Source organism: Paramisgurnus dabryanus, chromosome 11 (genome assembly GCF_030506205.2).
Source record: "Paramisgurnus dabryanus chromosome 11, PD_genome_1.1, whole genome shotgun sequence".
Classification (NCBI taxonomy): domain Eukaryota; kingdom Metazoa; phylum Chordata; class Actinopteri; order Cypriniformes; family Cobitidae; genus Paramisgurnus; species Paramisgurnus dabryanus.
Window position 1 is genome coordinate 7993386 of NC_133347.1, and position 19280 is coordinate 8012665.

At 37.5% G+C, this 19280-nt stretch overlaps 1 protein-coding gene across 1 annotated transcript in view; it reads right to left on the reverse strand.

The window, feature by feature from the left end:
• Positions 1-329: 329 nt before the first annotated feature.
• qsox1 (quiescin Q6 sulfhydryl oxidase 1) overlaps positions 330-19280 on the reverse strand; it is a 30296-nt gene continuing 11345 nt past the window's right edge. Inside the window, exons 8-12 of the mRNA XM_065248431.2 lie at positions 19107-19236; positions 13209-13331; positions 12119-12257; positions 9449-9625; positions 330-2268 (exon numbers count right to left, since the gene is read on the reverse strand). Coding sequence (XP_065104503.1) covers positions 1415-2268; positions 9449-9625; positions 12119-12257; positions 13209-13331; positions 19107-19236 — 1423 coding nt within the window. The 3' untranslated portion in view covers positions 330-1414. The remainder of the gene's footprint in view (positions 2269-9448; positions 9626-12118; positions 12258-13208; positions 13332-19106; positions 19237-19280) is intronic.

Here is a 19280-nt window from a genome sequence, read left to right on the forward strand (position 1 = left end):
GGTCTAATCAGATTCAATGGATTATGCTAAGCTAGGCTAAATGTGGTACTGCCAGACCTGAAAATCAACTAAATGGATTCCAAAACTTTAAAAATCAATTGTTTAAAATGAGCTGGTTTTTAAAAAAGTGGAGTGTCCCTTTAAGTTTATAAATCATTGTCTCCATAACATAATATTTGATCCCAGCGAACACACAAACCCATAAAATGTATAGCTTGGATGCACTGTTGCATTGGATAGAAGCATCTGCCAAATACATACTGTAAATGAAAACAGAAAATACATACCTGATATCATGCCAGAACAACAAGGAAGGACACAAGAAAGATTTGAGCAAAATAATTTTAATTGCATTTTACCCAACAAATCAAACGGCTTAAATAAGACTACATTTAGTTCTTGCATACGTTTTTGAGAAACTAACATTTTTGGTTTATTTAGTTAGTTTGTGCAAAGAGTTGCTCTGCAATAGAAGTTCATCTCTTAAAATATATTATGATAAAAGGCACAATGAATGCACAGTGACATCATGGGCGATTACAAACACTGAAAAAAACTTTGGCAAGACCATATATTCCAAGACTATATTAAAGCAACACTATGTAGTTTCCATGTAAAAATGACTTACAGCTCCCCCATGTGGTTGAAAAGTGCAACAGTGCCTGGTATCAGACACTCTTTTGCAGGCAGGGGGAGGGGCGGGGCTGTGTTTCCTACCCTCCACCGCCACTTTCAGAGTGTGCTTGTAGCAGCTAGGAGGCTGCTCAGGTTGCAGCAACAGTACAATTTGTCCAGTTAAAAGTTGTTCTATCACTGAAATAATTTTAGAGACATTATTTAAAGGTAAAAAAAACTACATAGTGTTGCTTTAAAAAACTTGTTTGTTTTAGATCACTTAGAAACTAGTTAGTTGGCGATAAAATGATTTAAAAAAAAAAATGGTAACTGCATTCCCAGATGGCAGATGACTCCGGGCCAGATCTGCACCGGATCCAGGCTGAAGTCAGCTGATCTGGTGTGGCTCGGGCCCGGAGTCGTCTGACTTCTGGGTTGGCTCCAAAATGTAATATTTCTTCAATGAGTGGTCATATTTTGTGTAAAATAAACAAATGGACATCCACAATGTTCATACATTTTTCTTTATCAGGTGCTTTAAAGAAAGAAACTCACAGAAAAAAAAATCTAAAGGCATGAGTAGAAAAAGCCACATGCAGTCCTTATTTGACAATTATAAAATGTGCCTTAGTTGAGCAAAGAAGTTCATGACAATTACAATAAAATTAAAAACAGTACTTTGACAGCTTATGATTCCTGCACCTTCCTTTGAAGGCAAAGCTGTCAATCGCCATAACGGCCCCAGTTAGATTTGCTTATTCCTGATATAATTAAAAGTTCAAGTTAGGCTGTGTGACACCTAAGGCAGAGACACCTTAGCACGTCTCTGTTTAATCCTTAGTTTAAAATACAGATACATGCCTAGCAGACAGACAGTGGAGAGAAGATACAGCAGGACACACAAGCTCACATCCAATCTGGAGAATCCCACACTAAACACAGACATCCAACGTTTGCTTTGGGATCTGGGGTACGGCTCAATCCCAAGGTTCTCTTCCCGGCTTCCCAGATCCCGCTTCACCCTCCAGCCTCTCTCAAACTGGACGTCATCCACATCGTTCTGCTTTTGGAGACTCCTCTGCCGCACCACGGTTGACATGGACGCGGCGCGGAGAGCTTTAGCTTTATAGTGTTGGCCGACAAAGGAGTCCAGGTCTACTATGTCCTCCGGGGTCTCCCTTAGCTTCAGGCCCACAAATCTCGGCTTGCGCGGGGATTGCGGCTTCTCCCAAGGTGCCTGTATAGGAGTCGTGTCCTCCATTCCCTCGGACCCCGCAGGGTACTGCTCACCGGCCTGTTCCTCCAGGGTGGGCTCTTCCTCTTCTTCTTCTTCCTCATCAGTTTCCTCTCCCTGAGGAGCTTCAGTCGCAGAAGAAGGATGGATCTCTCGAGCTTTCCTCCCTGGACCGCGACCCGCTTCTTTCTCCATCCGAGCGGCTGTGAGTTTGTTTCTCTGCTGGATGAGAGCTTGGGTCTCGTCTTGGAGGTAGTCTGGTAAGATGCGAGATGAGGAAAAGTAGTTTTTGAGGAATGGGGACACCTCCTCTTTGTTCCAGTGGTGCTCGCCGGTCCATTTCACACTGTGACAGGTGGGACACAAATCCGGAGGTGGCCACTGAATCTTGGGGAAATGCGGGTCTTCGCTAAGGTCTCCTGTGTGAAATTAAAATCATGAATAATTTAACAACGAAGTGCTTCCTCCTAAAAACCCTAACCCGTCCAAAACTTTTTGTACTTTTTAAATCCCCTGAAATTAATTTAACCATACAACCTAAATCTTGTTTGTGTGGGTGACATAACTCATGCATATATATGCACGGATGTAAATGTAAGGGCTTAGTGAGAGTGTGTGACATGATCAATAGACCTGTGGGCTCTCCCGGTGGGAGGATCATGAAGATAATAGATGAGGTTAAAGTGGACAAGTTCCTCGGATACGAGCGCAACCAACCTTCACTTCACACCCCCTATGAACATACCACCATCTTCAAATTGAATATGAGAGCAGGCACCTCTGGGCCTCAGCTTTCCCTCTAATGAATTACTATCTTTTCCCTCTTCAGATGTTTTGCTTCCCCCCCTTTCAAGCAGCACACCGACTGAGGCATCTGCTAATAAATTGCTAGTGGCGGATGTCGTGGGATGCACAAGCAGTGGCGGCGTTGGTGAGTTTACATCCCCCATCTCTTACGCAGATTAATCTGATATATATATGCATGTGTGGACGTACTCTGCATACCGCACTTTACATAAGAGATACATCAATTTTACTACGTGTCTACAGGAACCCGAAGGTCTTCGCACGTCGCGCAGTGACAGCGCTCGTATCCGGGCGTGAGGCGATGCCGTGCCTGTGACGATTTTACTTTTAATCACGGAGCCGTTTGGCGCAGGGGTGACTTTAGCTGTAGCCCTGTTCACACGGATACAAAAGCCTGCCAGGGGAGCGCATTAATATTCATGTGCGTAAATAGAGACGGAGCTGTCACGCTGGACAGTCGAGGTGAACGTGAGTGAATGCGAGTGCTGAAGGGTGGGCCGGTCCAATGCGTATAGAGAAACGGGGGATTACAGGACTGTCTAAGGCTCAACTGGATGAACACAAAACAAACATATAGGCTAATCCCTTCCTTGGTATTTTTAAAAGATGAGTGGTGGGGAAAAAGGAAGACGGATGGCAGACCACTATACTATTTGTGCTAACTTTGATACACACCCCAAATAATATATTTGTAATAATTTCTAATAAACTATGTAAGGAATAATTAACAACCCACCATTGAATTATTTGCCAAGGTGGTAATGCAGCACGACGCGAAGCAGAGAGTGCATTATAACACTGCGGGTGTGCATAATTTTCAATTATACCACAGGGCTGTTGAATGCTTTATTCGGATTAGTTGAGTAATGTTCCATGGGTGTTGATTATTTTTCAATAACCGCACACCTAACCTTTAAAATGTCTTAAAAATAGGCACCAGAGCAATATTTTTGGTAACTGTGGAATAAGCGAAATAATTGACTCCGGTCCTTTGAATTATTCGAAAATAATGCACATCCGCGGTGTAACGGCCTTACCACCACCTTGAGTGTGCATTATTTTCTTATAATTCAACAGCCCGTCGTCAATTATTCGTTACTTATACCCCAGTGCTGTTGAATGTTCCTTGGGTATGTACTCCGCAAGAAATGTACTCCGCTTCGCGTCATGCTGCATTATCACTTTGGGCAGGGGCGTCATGCACCAATTTTTTTTAAAAGGGCACAGTGTGCAAAGCTCACAGAAACTTGTGCATACACATACATCAAACGAATTATATTATAGAGCTTTCAGTCTTTTCCATGGCACTTATATTTCTAACATTCTGAGCGCCCCTGCCTTAATGCAAAAACCTCCAAAATAAAAGTGTTGACTCATTTTTATATCAAACACTATTCAATCGGATTAATGACATATTGGCATAATATTTACATCTGAAACGGCATGTTTTGTTTATTTATGTTTTGTTTAATGTCTTGTTTAATTGTGTTATTTATGCATTTTGCACAACAACTGCACAACAAATCCTATGAAATTTATGTAATTTTAAACCCATAAAGTATATAAACAATGAAAATGACATAAGCTATAGCCACGTGATTGATTTTAATGTTCAATAATGATTTAAAAAAATATGTTTAGATACAATTTTTAGAGGAACGGATTTGTGCATTAAATTTTACCTCATATGTGAACATGTGTGATTCCACGCCCCCGTGAACTCTGGCAAACTTTGGCATTGTGCCAAGACGACGAATCTAGAAATCTCTACTAATATAACATCGAGTCGGTTACATTTAAAACCATACATTTTCCACACAGAGGAGGTTAACTGCACATTACCGTACTGGGGTTTGGAAATGTTGTGAGCGTTTCTTACATGTTTTAATTCCTCAGAACGCCGACTGCAGCGCCTGCTGCCAGAATTAAAGTAATGTAACATGATCAAAACACTTTCAAACGCAAAAATCTATTTAAAGTGACACGGATGCAGCACAAAATTTATAATTTGGGCATTTTAAACAGATAAAAAGAAAGTAACAGATTAATGGACTATTTTTTGATTTTGAGGTTGCATGCAAAATCCATTTGGCTCAAAAAACCAAGGGGGCACATGCCCCCTCAGTTTCAATGGGCATATGACGCTTCTGACTTTGGGTGTGGATTATTTTGGAATAGTTTAACAGCCCGTTATCAATTATTTCTTATACCATGGGGCTGTTGAATGCTTTATTCTGATTAATTGAAAAATGTTCCATGGGTGTCAAATGTCTTAAAATAACCATCAGAGCAATGTTTGTGGTAACCGTGGTATAAACAGAATAATTCACCACGGTCCTTTGAATTATTCCAAAATAATGCACATCCATGGTGTAACGGCACTCCCCTTCGTCAATTATTCAGCTTATACCACTGTTACAACTGAAATTGCTCTGGTGGTTATTTTTAAGACATTGGACGGGTCAGGTGTGAGTTTATCGAAAAATAATGCACGCCCATGGAACCTTTTTCAAACAATCAGAATAAAGCATTCAACAGCCCCGTGGTATAATTAAAATAATTAAAAGGACTGGAGTCAATTATTTCGCTTATACCACGATTATAACTAAAATTGCTCTGGTGGTTATTTTTAAGATATTTAACAGGTCAGGTATTCATTATCGAAAAATAATACATGCCTGTGGAATCTTTTTCAACCAATCAGAATAAAGCATTGAACAGCCTCATGGTATAATTTCAAATAATTAAAACGACTGGAGTCAATTATTTTGCTTTTATACCACTGGCTTGTTGAATGCTGTATTCTGATTGGCTCAGAAATGTTCCATTGGTGTTGATTATTTTTCTGTAAACCGCATGCCTAACCTGTCAAATGTCTTAAAAATAGGCACCAGAGCAATGTTTGTAGTAACCGTGGTATATGCGTAATAATTGAATCCGGTCATTTTAATTATTTGAAAATAATGCACACCCGCAGTGTAACAGCACTCCGCATAACCACCTTGGGTGTGCATTATTTTCTTATAATTCAACGGTCCGTCATCAATTATTCCTTACATAATGCACGCCCATGGAACCTTTTTCAACCAGAATAAAGCATTCAACAGCCCGTGGTATAATTTCAAATAATTGAAAGGACTGGAGTCAATTATTTTGCTAATACCACGGTTAACACAGACATGTGGTGGTTATTTTAAGACATTTGACAGGTCAGGTGTGCGTTTATCGAAAGATAATGCATAACCGTGGAACATTTCTCAACCAGTCAGAATAAAGCATTCAACAGCCATGTTGTAAGTTGGTTTATATTATACCACTTGTGAGCTTTGTAAAATTAAAAGTTTGTAAAATCAATAAAAGTATAATCTGCATCTACTTGAAACTTTTACTATACATAACTTTTTAAAGTATTAAAATTTTTCAGTTTTTGCAAACCATTGCTACACTGCAAAAAATGACATTCTTACTTAATATTTTGTTTTTAGTACAAATATCTAAAAATTCTTAAATTAAGATTTCTTTTCTTGATAAGCAAAATGATCTAAGAAATTAAGACTAGTTTTTAGATTAAATTTTACAATTTAAGTGAATTTGTGCTTAAAACAAGCAAATAATAATGTGCCAATAGGGTAAGAAAAAAAATCTTAAAATAAGTTTACTTTTTTCTTAAACACTTAATTCAAGAATTTTTTTCTCATCCATTGGCAGATATTTTTGCTTGTTCAATTTCACTTAAATTTTATATTTAAGGTCTAAAAACTAGAATTATTTTCTTAAGCACTATTCGGACGGGATTAGTTTCCCAAACGACGTTTGAGTTTCAGCGTGTCCCCCAGGACGTCTGTGATTTTATGTACCGATTCGGACGGGATTAAAATGATGCAGGCTATTCCAGAGATGGGAGTGTCTGTTTCATGCATTTGGGCGTTGCAGTAGCACGTGCTCTGGATACGCGTGTTTGTAATGTTTAATATTTTGCTTTAAATGCAAAATCATGACAGAACATGTAATTTATTAATTTAATTTTAACAAATCAAAATAAAATATACAAATCCTACAAAAGTAACATTAGCCTACGTGTTTTATATAACTGTCTGCTTATAACAAACACAAAATAATGAAGAAATAATGATTAATACAATTTAATATCTTTATTAATTAACATTACCATTCCGGAGTTGAACAACTTTGAACGGAGTTTCTTATAATGTTAATGATATATCAGTGTTTAGTCTTAACAGTGTATGATATTCAGCTCGTCTTGATTTAATTACTTTATTTTGCCGAATGCGAAAAAACATTCATTTCTGAATGAATGGGACTCAGGAAATACAATATACGCGCATTAGTAAGACCTTACGGCAGATCAAGTTGGCCAAAACACGAAATGAACCGCGTTTTCAAAAGATATTGCGGGCAAACACAGACATTTGCATCCGGACGGGATTAAATTTCTCAGAGGACCTCTGAGTTCGGCGAAAAACAGTAGGTAAATTGCTCTGGAATTTTTACGGAGGTCGTCAGAGAAAAACACAGACATGGCCGATTCGGACGGGATTAAAAACACAGAGGACCTCTGAGAAGCACGATTTTCTCAGAGGTCCCCCTGTAAAACTAATCCCGTCCGAATAGGGCTTTAGTTCATTTTTCTCATCAAGAAAATACAATTTGATTTAAGAATTTTTAGATATTTCTACTGAAAACAACAAAAATACTAAGTAATTTTTTGCAGTGTATTTGCATATTGCAATATGCACATTTTCAATTTATCTTGCATCCCACAGTGTGCAGGAATCAAAAACCCATTCCTGACAAAGCCAAAAGAGCAAAAAAAATTCGCAAAGATAAATCTTATTTACCCACTTGCGTACGGTTTAATCTTAGCCGCTGTATACTCTGCTACTTTTGTTGTCTTCCGATTTTTCTGTGTTTTCTCCTTGCTTTTATTAATTTAAAGCTGATTGGAATCAATTAAACAATTGTAAATAGCGCTATATAAATAAAATTGAATAGATGTTTTCACCCTCGACAAGTGCCTGTTGCTTTTGCCCTCGTGCCATTTAAATTAATTGCGCAGGATTGATACTAATAGGCCACTATTCATGCCTGGTTAGCAGTGTGTTATGGGAGGGATCTGCTAAAGAGGCACACACTCAGGAGGAGGAGAAGGAGGAGGAGGTTTCCTCTGGGGAACAGCGAGAGGAACAAAGAGTGGGAGGAGGGAAGAGTGCCACCCACCTACACACACACACACACTGCGTTAACCACTTGGGCCAGAGATTACAAAGCAAAGCAGTGGATGGCTTGATGCTGCCGTCGTGGCGTGTGCCACCTGCTGTCGTGCACGTCTGGGGAATAAAGGGCCGCGTGCCCCTGGCAGGAGGAGACACTGTCGCTATATCAATTGTCAAGCTGAGGAAACGACTCCCTCGGGACAGGAAAGACAGTAAGACCTAATCAGCCCAAGTGACGGGGGACCCGAGGCCCGTAGTGAGACACACATGTGGGACTTTTGTCCGATTATTCATGACTTGGTGGCTGGCAAAAGGGACAGACGCTAAAGAGGCAGGAGACATCAAATGGGGACAAACAAATGAATTAACCAAGTGTGAAGAGAAGCAACTAAGTCCCTTTATAGCCCTTATGGACAACAGCCATGCGAGTTGTCAAGCCAGAGAGGACTTTTATTTATGAAATGTCAACTACGTAGCCAGTTCACAGTCAGTTTATGTAAGGAAATTTTTGTTAAAATCGTAAGAATAAAAAGCCCACCAGGGGAATGACTTTGAAATGAACGACATGGAGTGAAACCAAAAGGTGTGATAAATAAAAAGAGGGAGGATATAAGTGGAAAGATTGACATAGAGAGAAAGATAGAGAGGTGGATGAAGGAGAACAGGACAGATGGTGTCTGCTCAGAGGATCGCAGAATTAAAGGGATTTAAATGAAGCTGTACTGGTGCTCTGGAGAGGGAAAATCCACCCAAAAACTCATGGTGTGCTCTCCTCTTTTCTCCTTCTCTACACTGCGAGCAGGATTGACAGGACTAAACAATAAGTCAAGCTTAAAAATATAGCAAAACTAGCATAACTATACCTATACTAAATATACAGCACCAGCAGTCCAGAACAATTGTTCTTATATAAACATACAAGAATAAAAGAATGTGTACACTAAAATCATAGTTAACATAAAAAATATTAATTAAATGACTGAAGCAGAAAAAAGCTTTTAGCTAGCTTTTTTATTTGTAACTCAAATTATTATTAGGCTTCCAAAAAAGGTTTACACTGCAAAAATGATTTTCTTACTTAGTGTTTTTGTCTTGTTTTTAGTACTACAAATATCTAAAAATACTTAAATCAAGATGTATTTTCTTGATTAGCAAAATGACCTAAAAAATAAGTCTAGTTTATAGACAAAAACACACAATTTAAGTGAATTTGTGCTTAAAACAAGCAAAAATATCTGTCAATTGGGTGAGAAAAAAATCTAAAAATAAGTTTAATTTTTTCTTAAACACTTAATTTAAGCAAAAATTTCTCACCCCATTGGCAGATAATTTTGCTTTTATTTTAAGCACAAATTCACTTAAATTTTATATTTCTGTCTAAAAATAGACTTATTTTCTTGCTCATCAAGAAAAATCATCTTTATTTAAAAAAAATTGATATTTCTACTGAAAAAAAGACAAAATAGAAGTAAGAAAGTCATTTTTTACAGTGTAAGGTGTACTGATAGCATGTTAATGTTAGTATATGGTTACATCCTACTTATGTAAAACTACCCACCTGCCAAGCGGTTGTTGACTTGGTTGTGTCGAAGCCACAGCCAGAGGACAGCACCAGATAGTGAGTTCACATAATCCATGTCTTCGTCGGCCATACTCTCAAAGTGAGTCGCACAATATCTGCAGCCAAAAAAACTTTTGACGTACCCTCTCAGTGTCTGCAACACTTCCTGAGGGTCTGAAAAGAGGGAAAAAACAGCAAATATTTTGTTATATTACAATAAATTGTGAGATTCAAGTTCATAATATATATAAAAAAAAAGATTAAAGTGGTAGCGTAACGACTGCGGTGTCAGAATACCAACAATAATAATTTAGTATTAATTTTCCAAATACCAAAATATTATTTTTATTCTTTCCTAAAGTAGGATTTATATTTTAATACATTCACTTAAATTTATACATTTTGCTGATACTTTTGTTCAAAATTACTATACATTTAATATTCTGTGTTGTCTTGGTATTAGGGCTGTCAAACAATTACGGTAATTGCGATAAATCTAGGGATGCACCGATACCACTTTTTTTGAATACGAGTACGAGTACTTGCATTTCAGTACTTGCCGATACCGAGTATTTAATAAAAAAACATGATTTAAATTTACAGGTAACAGCTTTAGTCATATAATTTAACAAAAAAAAAAAGGACTAGTTTTCCAGTTTGTTGTAAACTCTGCCTCTTTGGACAACACAAGAGGCATTAACCCCTTACACGCCGCACAAACATAGACATTTCTCAGACCGTGGTATCGATTCCAGGTATCGGGGACTTTTAACAAGTACTTTAGAAAATGTGGTATCGAGGCCGATACCCGATACCAGTATCGGTATCGGTGCATCCCTAGATAAATCGCATACAAAATAAAAGTTTGTGTTTGAATTATTTATGTGTGTGTACTTTATATATAAATACACATATACATGTATAAATTCAAGAAAAAAATGTCTTTTTAAAATTATTTTTATATAAATTTGTAAAAAATAAATAAAAATAAAATAAATATATATATATATATATCCATTGGCCATCAATGCCACCAAATACAAGCTACAGGAAGCTAAACACAAAAGCTAACTTTGAGATACCAATATGTACATTTGAAGTACTATATGCACCCTTTGTATAAAAAAAGTGTACTTTTTAAAGGTGACAAATGACAAAAATCACAAAAAACACTGACTTTTTCCATGTTTAAGTGCTATAATTGGGTCTCCAGTGCTTCTATCATCCTAGAAAATGTGAAAAAGAACAACCCGGTAACTTAATTTTTGTAAATCATTCTCTGCAAACATGTGAAAAAAGAGGTAATTGAAATTTGCTCCCCCTGTGATGTCAGAAGGGGATAATTCTGTCCCTTAATCTGCATTATCCAACCACGACACTGCCATTTGGTGCAGAGATCAACTCATTTGCATTTTAAAAGACACACCCAAAACGGCACAATTTTGCTCACACCTACAAAGTGGCAATTTTAATATGCTACAATACATTTTATTATTAATTTTAACATGCTACAATCTATATAATATCATCTGTAATAATGACTGCAATCCAACTAAACCCTCACTGAGTAAGGTATGTCTCTATTAAATGAGAAACATTGCTGAAAGTATCTTTGTATAGCACTTCTCATATTATACACTTTGGATAAAAGCATCTGCTTAATGAAAATGTAAAAACTTAGTCAACAAACAGTTCACAAACTATCCCCAACCTAATGATCCTAGATTTCCTTACACAAATCTCCACAGATCCACTCTTTTAAACGCAACGCATGCCAAAGACAGGTCACCGCAGGTGGTGTTTGTGAGAGAGGTCCGGTTTGACTCGGTATTCTCTGTGGGTTAGTTTAACATTGTTTTTAGTACACCAGACCTTCTTTCTTTCTGTTTAGCTGGTGAACCCAACCATAATCCAGATCATTGACAGTGGACAGATGGAGACACCATCTCTTCCCTTCCATCTGCAGGTTACGTGACCCCCGTCCACATGCTCATACGCATCCACACGCAGATGCCCCCTGCTCCGCTCTCCTCTTCCGCCCACTGTAAGCTGCTGGATTAAGTGTTAGTGGAGGAGTTGTGTTCACTGGGTCTTATATTAACCCTTCCAATTCCAATAATCTAAACAAATCCTTCTCTTCTACTCACAAACAATTACTTTTCCAGCTGCAAAACAGATCCTATGGACAAACAGTGACACACGGACTTCCTGGAATGTGGCATTCTTGTAGATTTTCAAGCAAACCCCCCAGTGCACAGACCCTCCACGCATGGCCCAATGCGGACGAGTGTCGGCTCTGTACACAATAGACAGGGTTTGTCTGTCTCAAGTGGGCCTAAGAGGATGTGGCAAAGGACAGCTGATGGCGGCTCTGAAGTTAGGGGTCGACGAAAGGCCAAAAATGGGGCTCAGCTTTTTTAGGTTTCATTACTGTTTATTTATTTATGATAATCGTTTGTTTTGGTACAATTCACTTAGTACGAATTAGCCAACTTTTAAAATACGTGCAAATTCGCAAGGTCAAGCTGAATTTACCTGATGTGAAAATGTGACATTAGCAAAAAAGCTATAAAAAATGTGATCTGAATAGGATTCAAATTTTTGGAGTTTAACAAATTGTGTTATATGTGTAAAGGTGTAGCTGAGGTGCCGTGCATGCATTATTACCTGAACCCCCGATTTCATCTGCCTGTACCGTGAGCACATGGAAGAGGGTCCACATTGAGCAGGGGTAACCACGGTAACGGGCCTGAGATCCCTGACAGCTGACCCATCGCACACCTTCAGGCAACACCGCGTCGCTCATCTGTAAACGTACACAAACATACAATCTCAATTGACTCGTGTCGCACTTAAATAACAAGAATCAATTCAAGTCAATCAATGTTTTCTTCAGTCACTCCTCAAATGAAGTGATATGGGTATTGCAATTAAACCAGGTTAAAGGAACTACAATCATTTTCAGTCATATTTCACATATGACTCGATATACATAAATAAAACCTCATATCAAATAGCATTAAACCATCCGGACTGATTTGGAGTGAATCCAGTTCTCCCATTGGCTGGTTTATGGACCAAGTGGCCTGTGATTGACAGATTCACTCAGCAGTTGATTGGTGGGTGTGTCTATAAGAGGCAATGATCTTGATGACATCAGCGCATTTCCTTACGGGACTCTTTACTTCCTTATTGATTCATTGATTGGATGGCTTAGAGGTAATGATGTTACTAACTATGCCACAGTGTGTATAGGCATGTGAATGATACTCTTGCCATTTAAACAATCACACTTTTATGCACATTTGATCAGGCTGCATTTCTTGTTGAATGAAACGGCTCAAATTGTGTTTCTATAAAGCACTGGCTGTTTATATTCACACATTTAAATGACTGACAGTATCCCAATACTCTGACCCCATGACCCAAATTCTAAGTGCAGAAATGTTTACGTCGAAGTATTGACAAACTTCATTACCTTTTCTAATAAATGTGTCAAGTGTTAAAATGCAGATATCGTTTAAACATTTATTTTAATACATGGGTGAGTATATAATTGCAAGTATATTTGATTTCCAAAGATTTTTCAAATGTTTTTTTTTATTCGGACAAAAGGGAATTATTATTTTTAGTTATATAAGACACTTTTACAGAAAATATTATTTTGTTTACAACCTTATAAAACCATTTAAAATGACTTTGGACAGTAAATGTACCTGCAATAATATAAATACTCGCATGGTAAGATGGCACTAACCTGTACAACATTATCCAGCACCTCTCTAAAATCATTGTATTCAATCTTTGTGCCCTTCTGTTCTTGTAACCAGCTGTTCGCAGTCTTCAGTGCACTCTTTACAGAGGGACGACCTGGAAAATACTAGTAAAAAAACAATCAACACATTATTATATTTTATGTTTGGACAGATTCTAAGTGTGGATATGATTTCAAAGCATAGGAATAAGACTGGCAAATATTAAGTAATTTAAACATCATATAGGGGCGGTTTCCCGGACAGGGTTTATCCTAGTCCTAGACTAAAATGCATGTTTGGGCTTCCTTAATTTGAAAACACCAGTGTGACATCACATTAACAAGAGAATCAAAACAGCATGTTTAATGAGGATTAAAAAGAAGGAGAGGGTGGATTTGTTTCACTGTAGGGTGATTCTCACGAAATTATTATCAACATTTTGATAACAAAAGTAAATGCTTTCAAAATAAGAAGCATATAGTTACTCTTCATGTTCTGTTTTGCACATGATTTCAAATGACATTATACAAACCAATTTTGTTGTTTTTTCCACATTTAAGGGGAACATTTTCATTACCGCAACGTGTCCATGACTGGATTTGGGTTCTTTGACATGGAAATATTTAGAATTCAAAAATTAAAAAAATAAAAAGCGTCGGTGCATGTTATACTATAAACATTTACAGTAAAGAAACATGTGGTATTTGGTGATCATTGGTAAATGTAAAAGACAATAATAAGGAATATAAATGTTTCCAAGACCAATTTTCTCATCCTCCGCAACAATTTTCAATGTTTAAGCCCTCAAGGAACTAACATTTAAAAAAAAAAATTGTTGGAAGGGACATAATTTACTGTGACACTCAAGATGGCTTTAGTTCTCATTACCGAAACATGAGTTTGTAAATGCATATATTTAATGTAATGATAATTTTTAATAATCTAAAAAATGTAAATAATTCTATAGGAAAATGTTGTAAATCCTCTAAAAATAATGGTTATAGTAAGTTCAGACCTTAATCTTATATGTGCAAAAAAAAAAAAAAAAAAATTGGCTTCAAGGTCTTTTTAAAAAATCTGATGCTGGACACCTTCTAAGTCTGGTTTTTGTGAGAATCACCCTGTATGGGTTGTTGTGTTCATACACACATTTATGTCAAAAGTGGATTTTGCATAATATGGGCCCTTTAACAAGCAACAGTTTACTTCCTGGGATTGGTGATGTAGACAAGACCGACATTATCATAATTCCTCCCGCTTCGGACTCACAGCCTGTAAGTTAACTCCTGTTAGCATAACATTGTGAGCGAATCTTTCAAACATGGTTAGGAGCGTCACATTTCCTGCTGACGTCAGAGGTATTCAGACCAATCACAACGTACAGATTAGCTGGCCAATCGGGGACACAGCGCTTTTAAAATCCATGCATTTCAGGAAAAGAGGGAAATCTGGAGCTACAAAAATGTACGGTATGTGGAAAATAATGTGTTTTTTTTAACCTTAAACCACGGGAAAACATTGTATTATACCAAATACCCAAAATAACTGTGTTTTTAGCAATGAAATAGGTGCGTTTTTAACTTGAAAAAAATTATATTTTCATTCTAAAAAGCAACATTTAGTTATTAATATTAAAAAGTGTGTGTTTGTCTGAAAGTTTAGTAATGACCAGCACAAGTTGTGTGGCATGAGGGAACGGACAGATTCAATGGCCCTGGATGGATGCCAGTGCTGACCTTACGATTTTTGCATCTAAACTGGGGCCACAAAGCCAACACTAACACTCCGTCACACCCCATAAACAGACACATTAAAGCAGTATGTGTGCGTGTTGTGGCCTACAGGATCCCAGAGGTGCACCTTTCTTTGATTTGTGCCTCTGCGTCTTTTCAATTTTCCTGTGGCCATCTGTTCAGCATGGTGCGGCCTTCTATTCATCACCCACTAACAGGATCTCTATTAAAACGTAGCTCACTTAAAAAGGCCTTGCGGAGATTTACTTAACCCCAACGCCCCACTCCATTCTGATTTGTTTCCTTAATCTGGGAGATTCGGCCATAGAGAACGCAGCCAAGGAAAGCTAATCAGAGCGGCACAGGTGGAGAAAACAGTCTTTCACTGCATGCGTGACATCAGACTCCTGCATAGCTCAGTGGTAGTGCACTGATAAAAATGTATACCTTGTAAGTCACTTTGGATAAAAGCATCTGCCAAATGCATAAGTTTTCAAGAGAGCACAATGTTTTCCCAGGCACCATCGTATTCAGAAAAGGCTGCAGAGTTTACAGTATGTTGTCAATCATGCTGTAAGAGTATATATACATTTATCCTCTGCATATTCCATCTACCTAAGCAGTCATATAGATCATAAACCACAAACGGCTCACTCCAATCACTGTCCCCCCCTCCGGACCATGACAATCCACTCCACCCAAGCAATATGTCATCTCCAATCCGATTAGTATCAGCATTTTACAAAACCACAGTCTCTCTCTCTCTCTTTCTCTCTCTCTGTGGAGGTAGAGGTTCAAAAGAGAAGGCATCTGTCGGTCCTGAAGAAGCCCTGGGTTTAATCCCACCTCACTCGCCCCTTGGACCCATATGCAAAGGGGGCCGTGTAAAAGCCCTTTAAACTGCGCCTGGTTATCATGCTGTGAACGAATAACAGGTGCTAGTCATCCGTCCAACTATTTTTTCGATTCCGAAAGCGGTTTGGTTTAACGGAGGCCTTGGATAAGCCTCCAAAAGATGTTAGAAGAAAATGCTAAGGTGCCTTTACATTCTGTTTTGCCCCAATGCCAAAAAACTGAATAATTTAGGTCACTATACTATAAAAGATGGAGTTACGACTGGGTCTGGAATTCAAATTGCCTTCTAATTCCTTATTCTCCTCCTTTTACAAGGCTGGAAGCCTCTTTCAGGAAAGCAGGATAAAGATGTTTAATCCTAAAACCTCTTTGTAATGCTCTCACTCCTTAAATCCTGAAATACAAGTTCTGATTCATACAAATCCGGATTGTAGCGCACGTCTTGACTCACTAAGCAACAATAAAGTACACAAGCATGTCTGCGCTTTTTAAACATTCACTATAGTAAAAAACATCACAAGTTCACTTAACCTGCATGCTTTTGACCTGTCGGAGGAAACCGGAGTAAACCCACGCATACACAAGGGGGCGGTTTCCCGGACAGGGATTAGACTAGTACTAGACTAAAATAAATGTAAGAGCTGTGCAAACTAAAACTAAAACTTGCACGGACATTTCTTAAAATACCTCAGGGTGATTCTCGCAAAATTAGACTTATGAGGTGTCATGAAACATTTTGATAAAAAAAGTAAATGCTAACAAAATTACAAACATCTCTTCATGTACTATTTTGCACATGATTTCAAATGACATCATACAAACCAATTTTGTTGTTTTTTTCTACATTTAAGGGGAAAATTTTCATTACCGCAACGTGTCCATGACTGGATTTGGGTTCTTTGACATGGAAATATTTATTATTAAAAAATCTAAAAAATAAAAATCTTCAGTGCATGTTATACTATAAACATTTACAGTAAAGAAACATGTGGTATTTGGTGATCATTGATAAACGTAGAGACAATAATAAGGAATATAAATGTGTCCAAGACCAATTTTCTCATCCTCCGCAACAATTTTCAATCCTTGTTTAAGCCCTCAAGGAACTAACATTTTCAAAAAAAAATTTTTGAAGGGACATCATTGTCTCTGACACTCAAGATGGCTACCAGGTAAGCAGTTCTTAATTTTTCTCTCCAGATAAAAGTTGAAATTTTGTTTGTCGTAGTACCTAGACAACTTTTTAGTTCTCATTACCGAAACATGAGTTTGTAAATGCATATATCTAATGTAATATCATGTTGCGGTAATGATAATTTTTGATAATGATAATCTAAAAAATGTAAATAATTCTATAGGAAATATTTTTAATCCTCTAAAAATAATGGTTACAGTAAGTTCAGAATTTAAAAAAATCTGATGCTAGACACATTTTAATCTGGATTTCATGAGAATCACCCATCAGTGCCCTTTGTTTTACATTAAAATGCACACAAGTAATGTTTTTAATAAGGCATTTGTTAAAACTAGTTATATTTCCTAATTAAATTTAGGCCTAGTCCTGGTTTAAGATAATCTCTGTCCAGAAAACAACACAATGAGAACATGCAAACTTCACACAGAAAGGCCTGGCCGGGGTTAAAACCAGGGACCTTCGACCCACTGTGCCACCAATTTTATATTTTTAATATTATTCTCAAGTGTATGGGGTTTAGGTATGACTTCTTTCTATCTCATGTGACATTTGCAGGGTAATCCTATTACATTAGTCTGTCTGCATTTTAAGCACCTTAATCTAAAATGCCAAAACCTGCAATACTCAAACCACTGTACTGCTCAGTCAGTGGGTGTATAAATGTGTGTGTATGGGAGATTGTTCCTCCCTGCCATCATTAATCTCAGCACGCTTTGCTTTAGTGGGGTTAAACGCTTCCTCTTCACAGAGTGTCAATTAATGCAGCCAGCGTGTCTGTTTAACAAGGCAGCTCGAAAGAGCAGGCCAAAAACAGCAAGGACACTCTGAAGAGGCCTGGCTAAGACTGGAATACCAGAGGGAGCTGCAGGAATATTGACAAAACTAACCACGGTTAATGGGAGGCCGGCCCAGGGCTCCTCCACTGCTCCGGGCATCTGTGTAAACTTTCCCCAGAGAGCCCTAAATAATCAAAGGGATTGGCAATGGTACGCTGGACGGACGCAAAGCCAGTGAAAGGTCATTGTTAAAGACATCATCAAAGAGATCCGCAGCACGCGTCTCGATCAGAAGATTATTTAAGTGAATTTCACAAAAAAAAATCTGGGTCAAATTTTGCAAACAAACAAATATAAAATATTTAACTTTTTTAACACTGGCAAAAAATAAAAATATGTATGAAAAAATGCTGATTTTTTATTTTTGATGCAAAATATGGACTAATTTAGAAAGCATACAGAAAACACTAAAACATGAGGACAATCTCATTCTTTGGTGCAACTGGCGGTTACACCATTTGACATTTTCAGGTCCATTCAGTCTTAACTTTCATAAAAATGATGAAAATGTAATAAAATCAACATAAACTTATGTGCATTGAGATTTTCAAAAGATTTTTGAAATTCTCATCATGCCAAACAGTTTTTGTCACTGACCCATATACATCAATAATATTTTCTGCTAATGATAATTTTATATATAAAAAAAAATTATACACCCTAAGAAAATATTTGAAGATGGACTTTCCACTAGAGTTGATATGATATGAAAATGATAAAGGATACATAATGTAGTGTAAAGACACTTTTACAACCCCTCATCATCACAAGAGTCCAGGAACACATTCGTGGTTGTCACCCTTGACCACAGCAGCCCTAATTTGTGACCCTGTCTGTGAAATCCGTTTTTAAAAACGTTTTTAAAGTCTCATACACTAATGATGAGATTTGGAGATTTCAGTCATTCATTTCACATTGATTTCAATCTTTGATATGATCTTACTAAAGATATCAAGGTTATATTTTTTCAGAATATTATTTACATTACATAGGATGATTTCATGTTGAAAACAGTACAAAGCACAAACAAATGACTTTTAGCTGAGTTTTCACATATAATCTCATCCTTAAACATCTATATGGGCATATGCTGCACATTCAAAGATCAATTAAGGCCACCAATGCTGACAATCTGTGCCAAACTATGAGAATTTTTTTAAGTGTTCAATGTATCCCCCTCTAGTGGTTTGCAATATGTACTGCAAATAAGTGTACTTGGCCTCAGCTGATAGACTGAATACTGAAGGATATTTTTAGTGTGCGTGTGTAAGTGTGACTAACCTTTGCCAGCACGTTTACGAACTTCTTGAGCGCAATCAGATCATCTCCACTAATGCTGACGTGAGCAGCCACTTCTACACGCAGAGAGTAGTGAAGCGCTGATTCCAGATCAGACATATATACACGAGTCCTTAATACACACACACAAAGCTCTGCAGTAAAACACTGCCATGG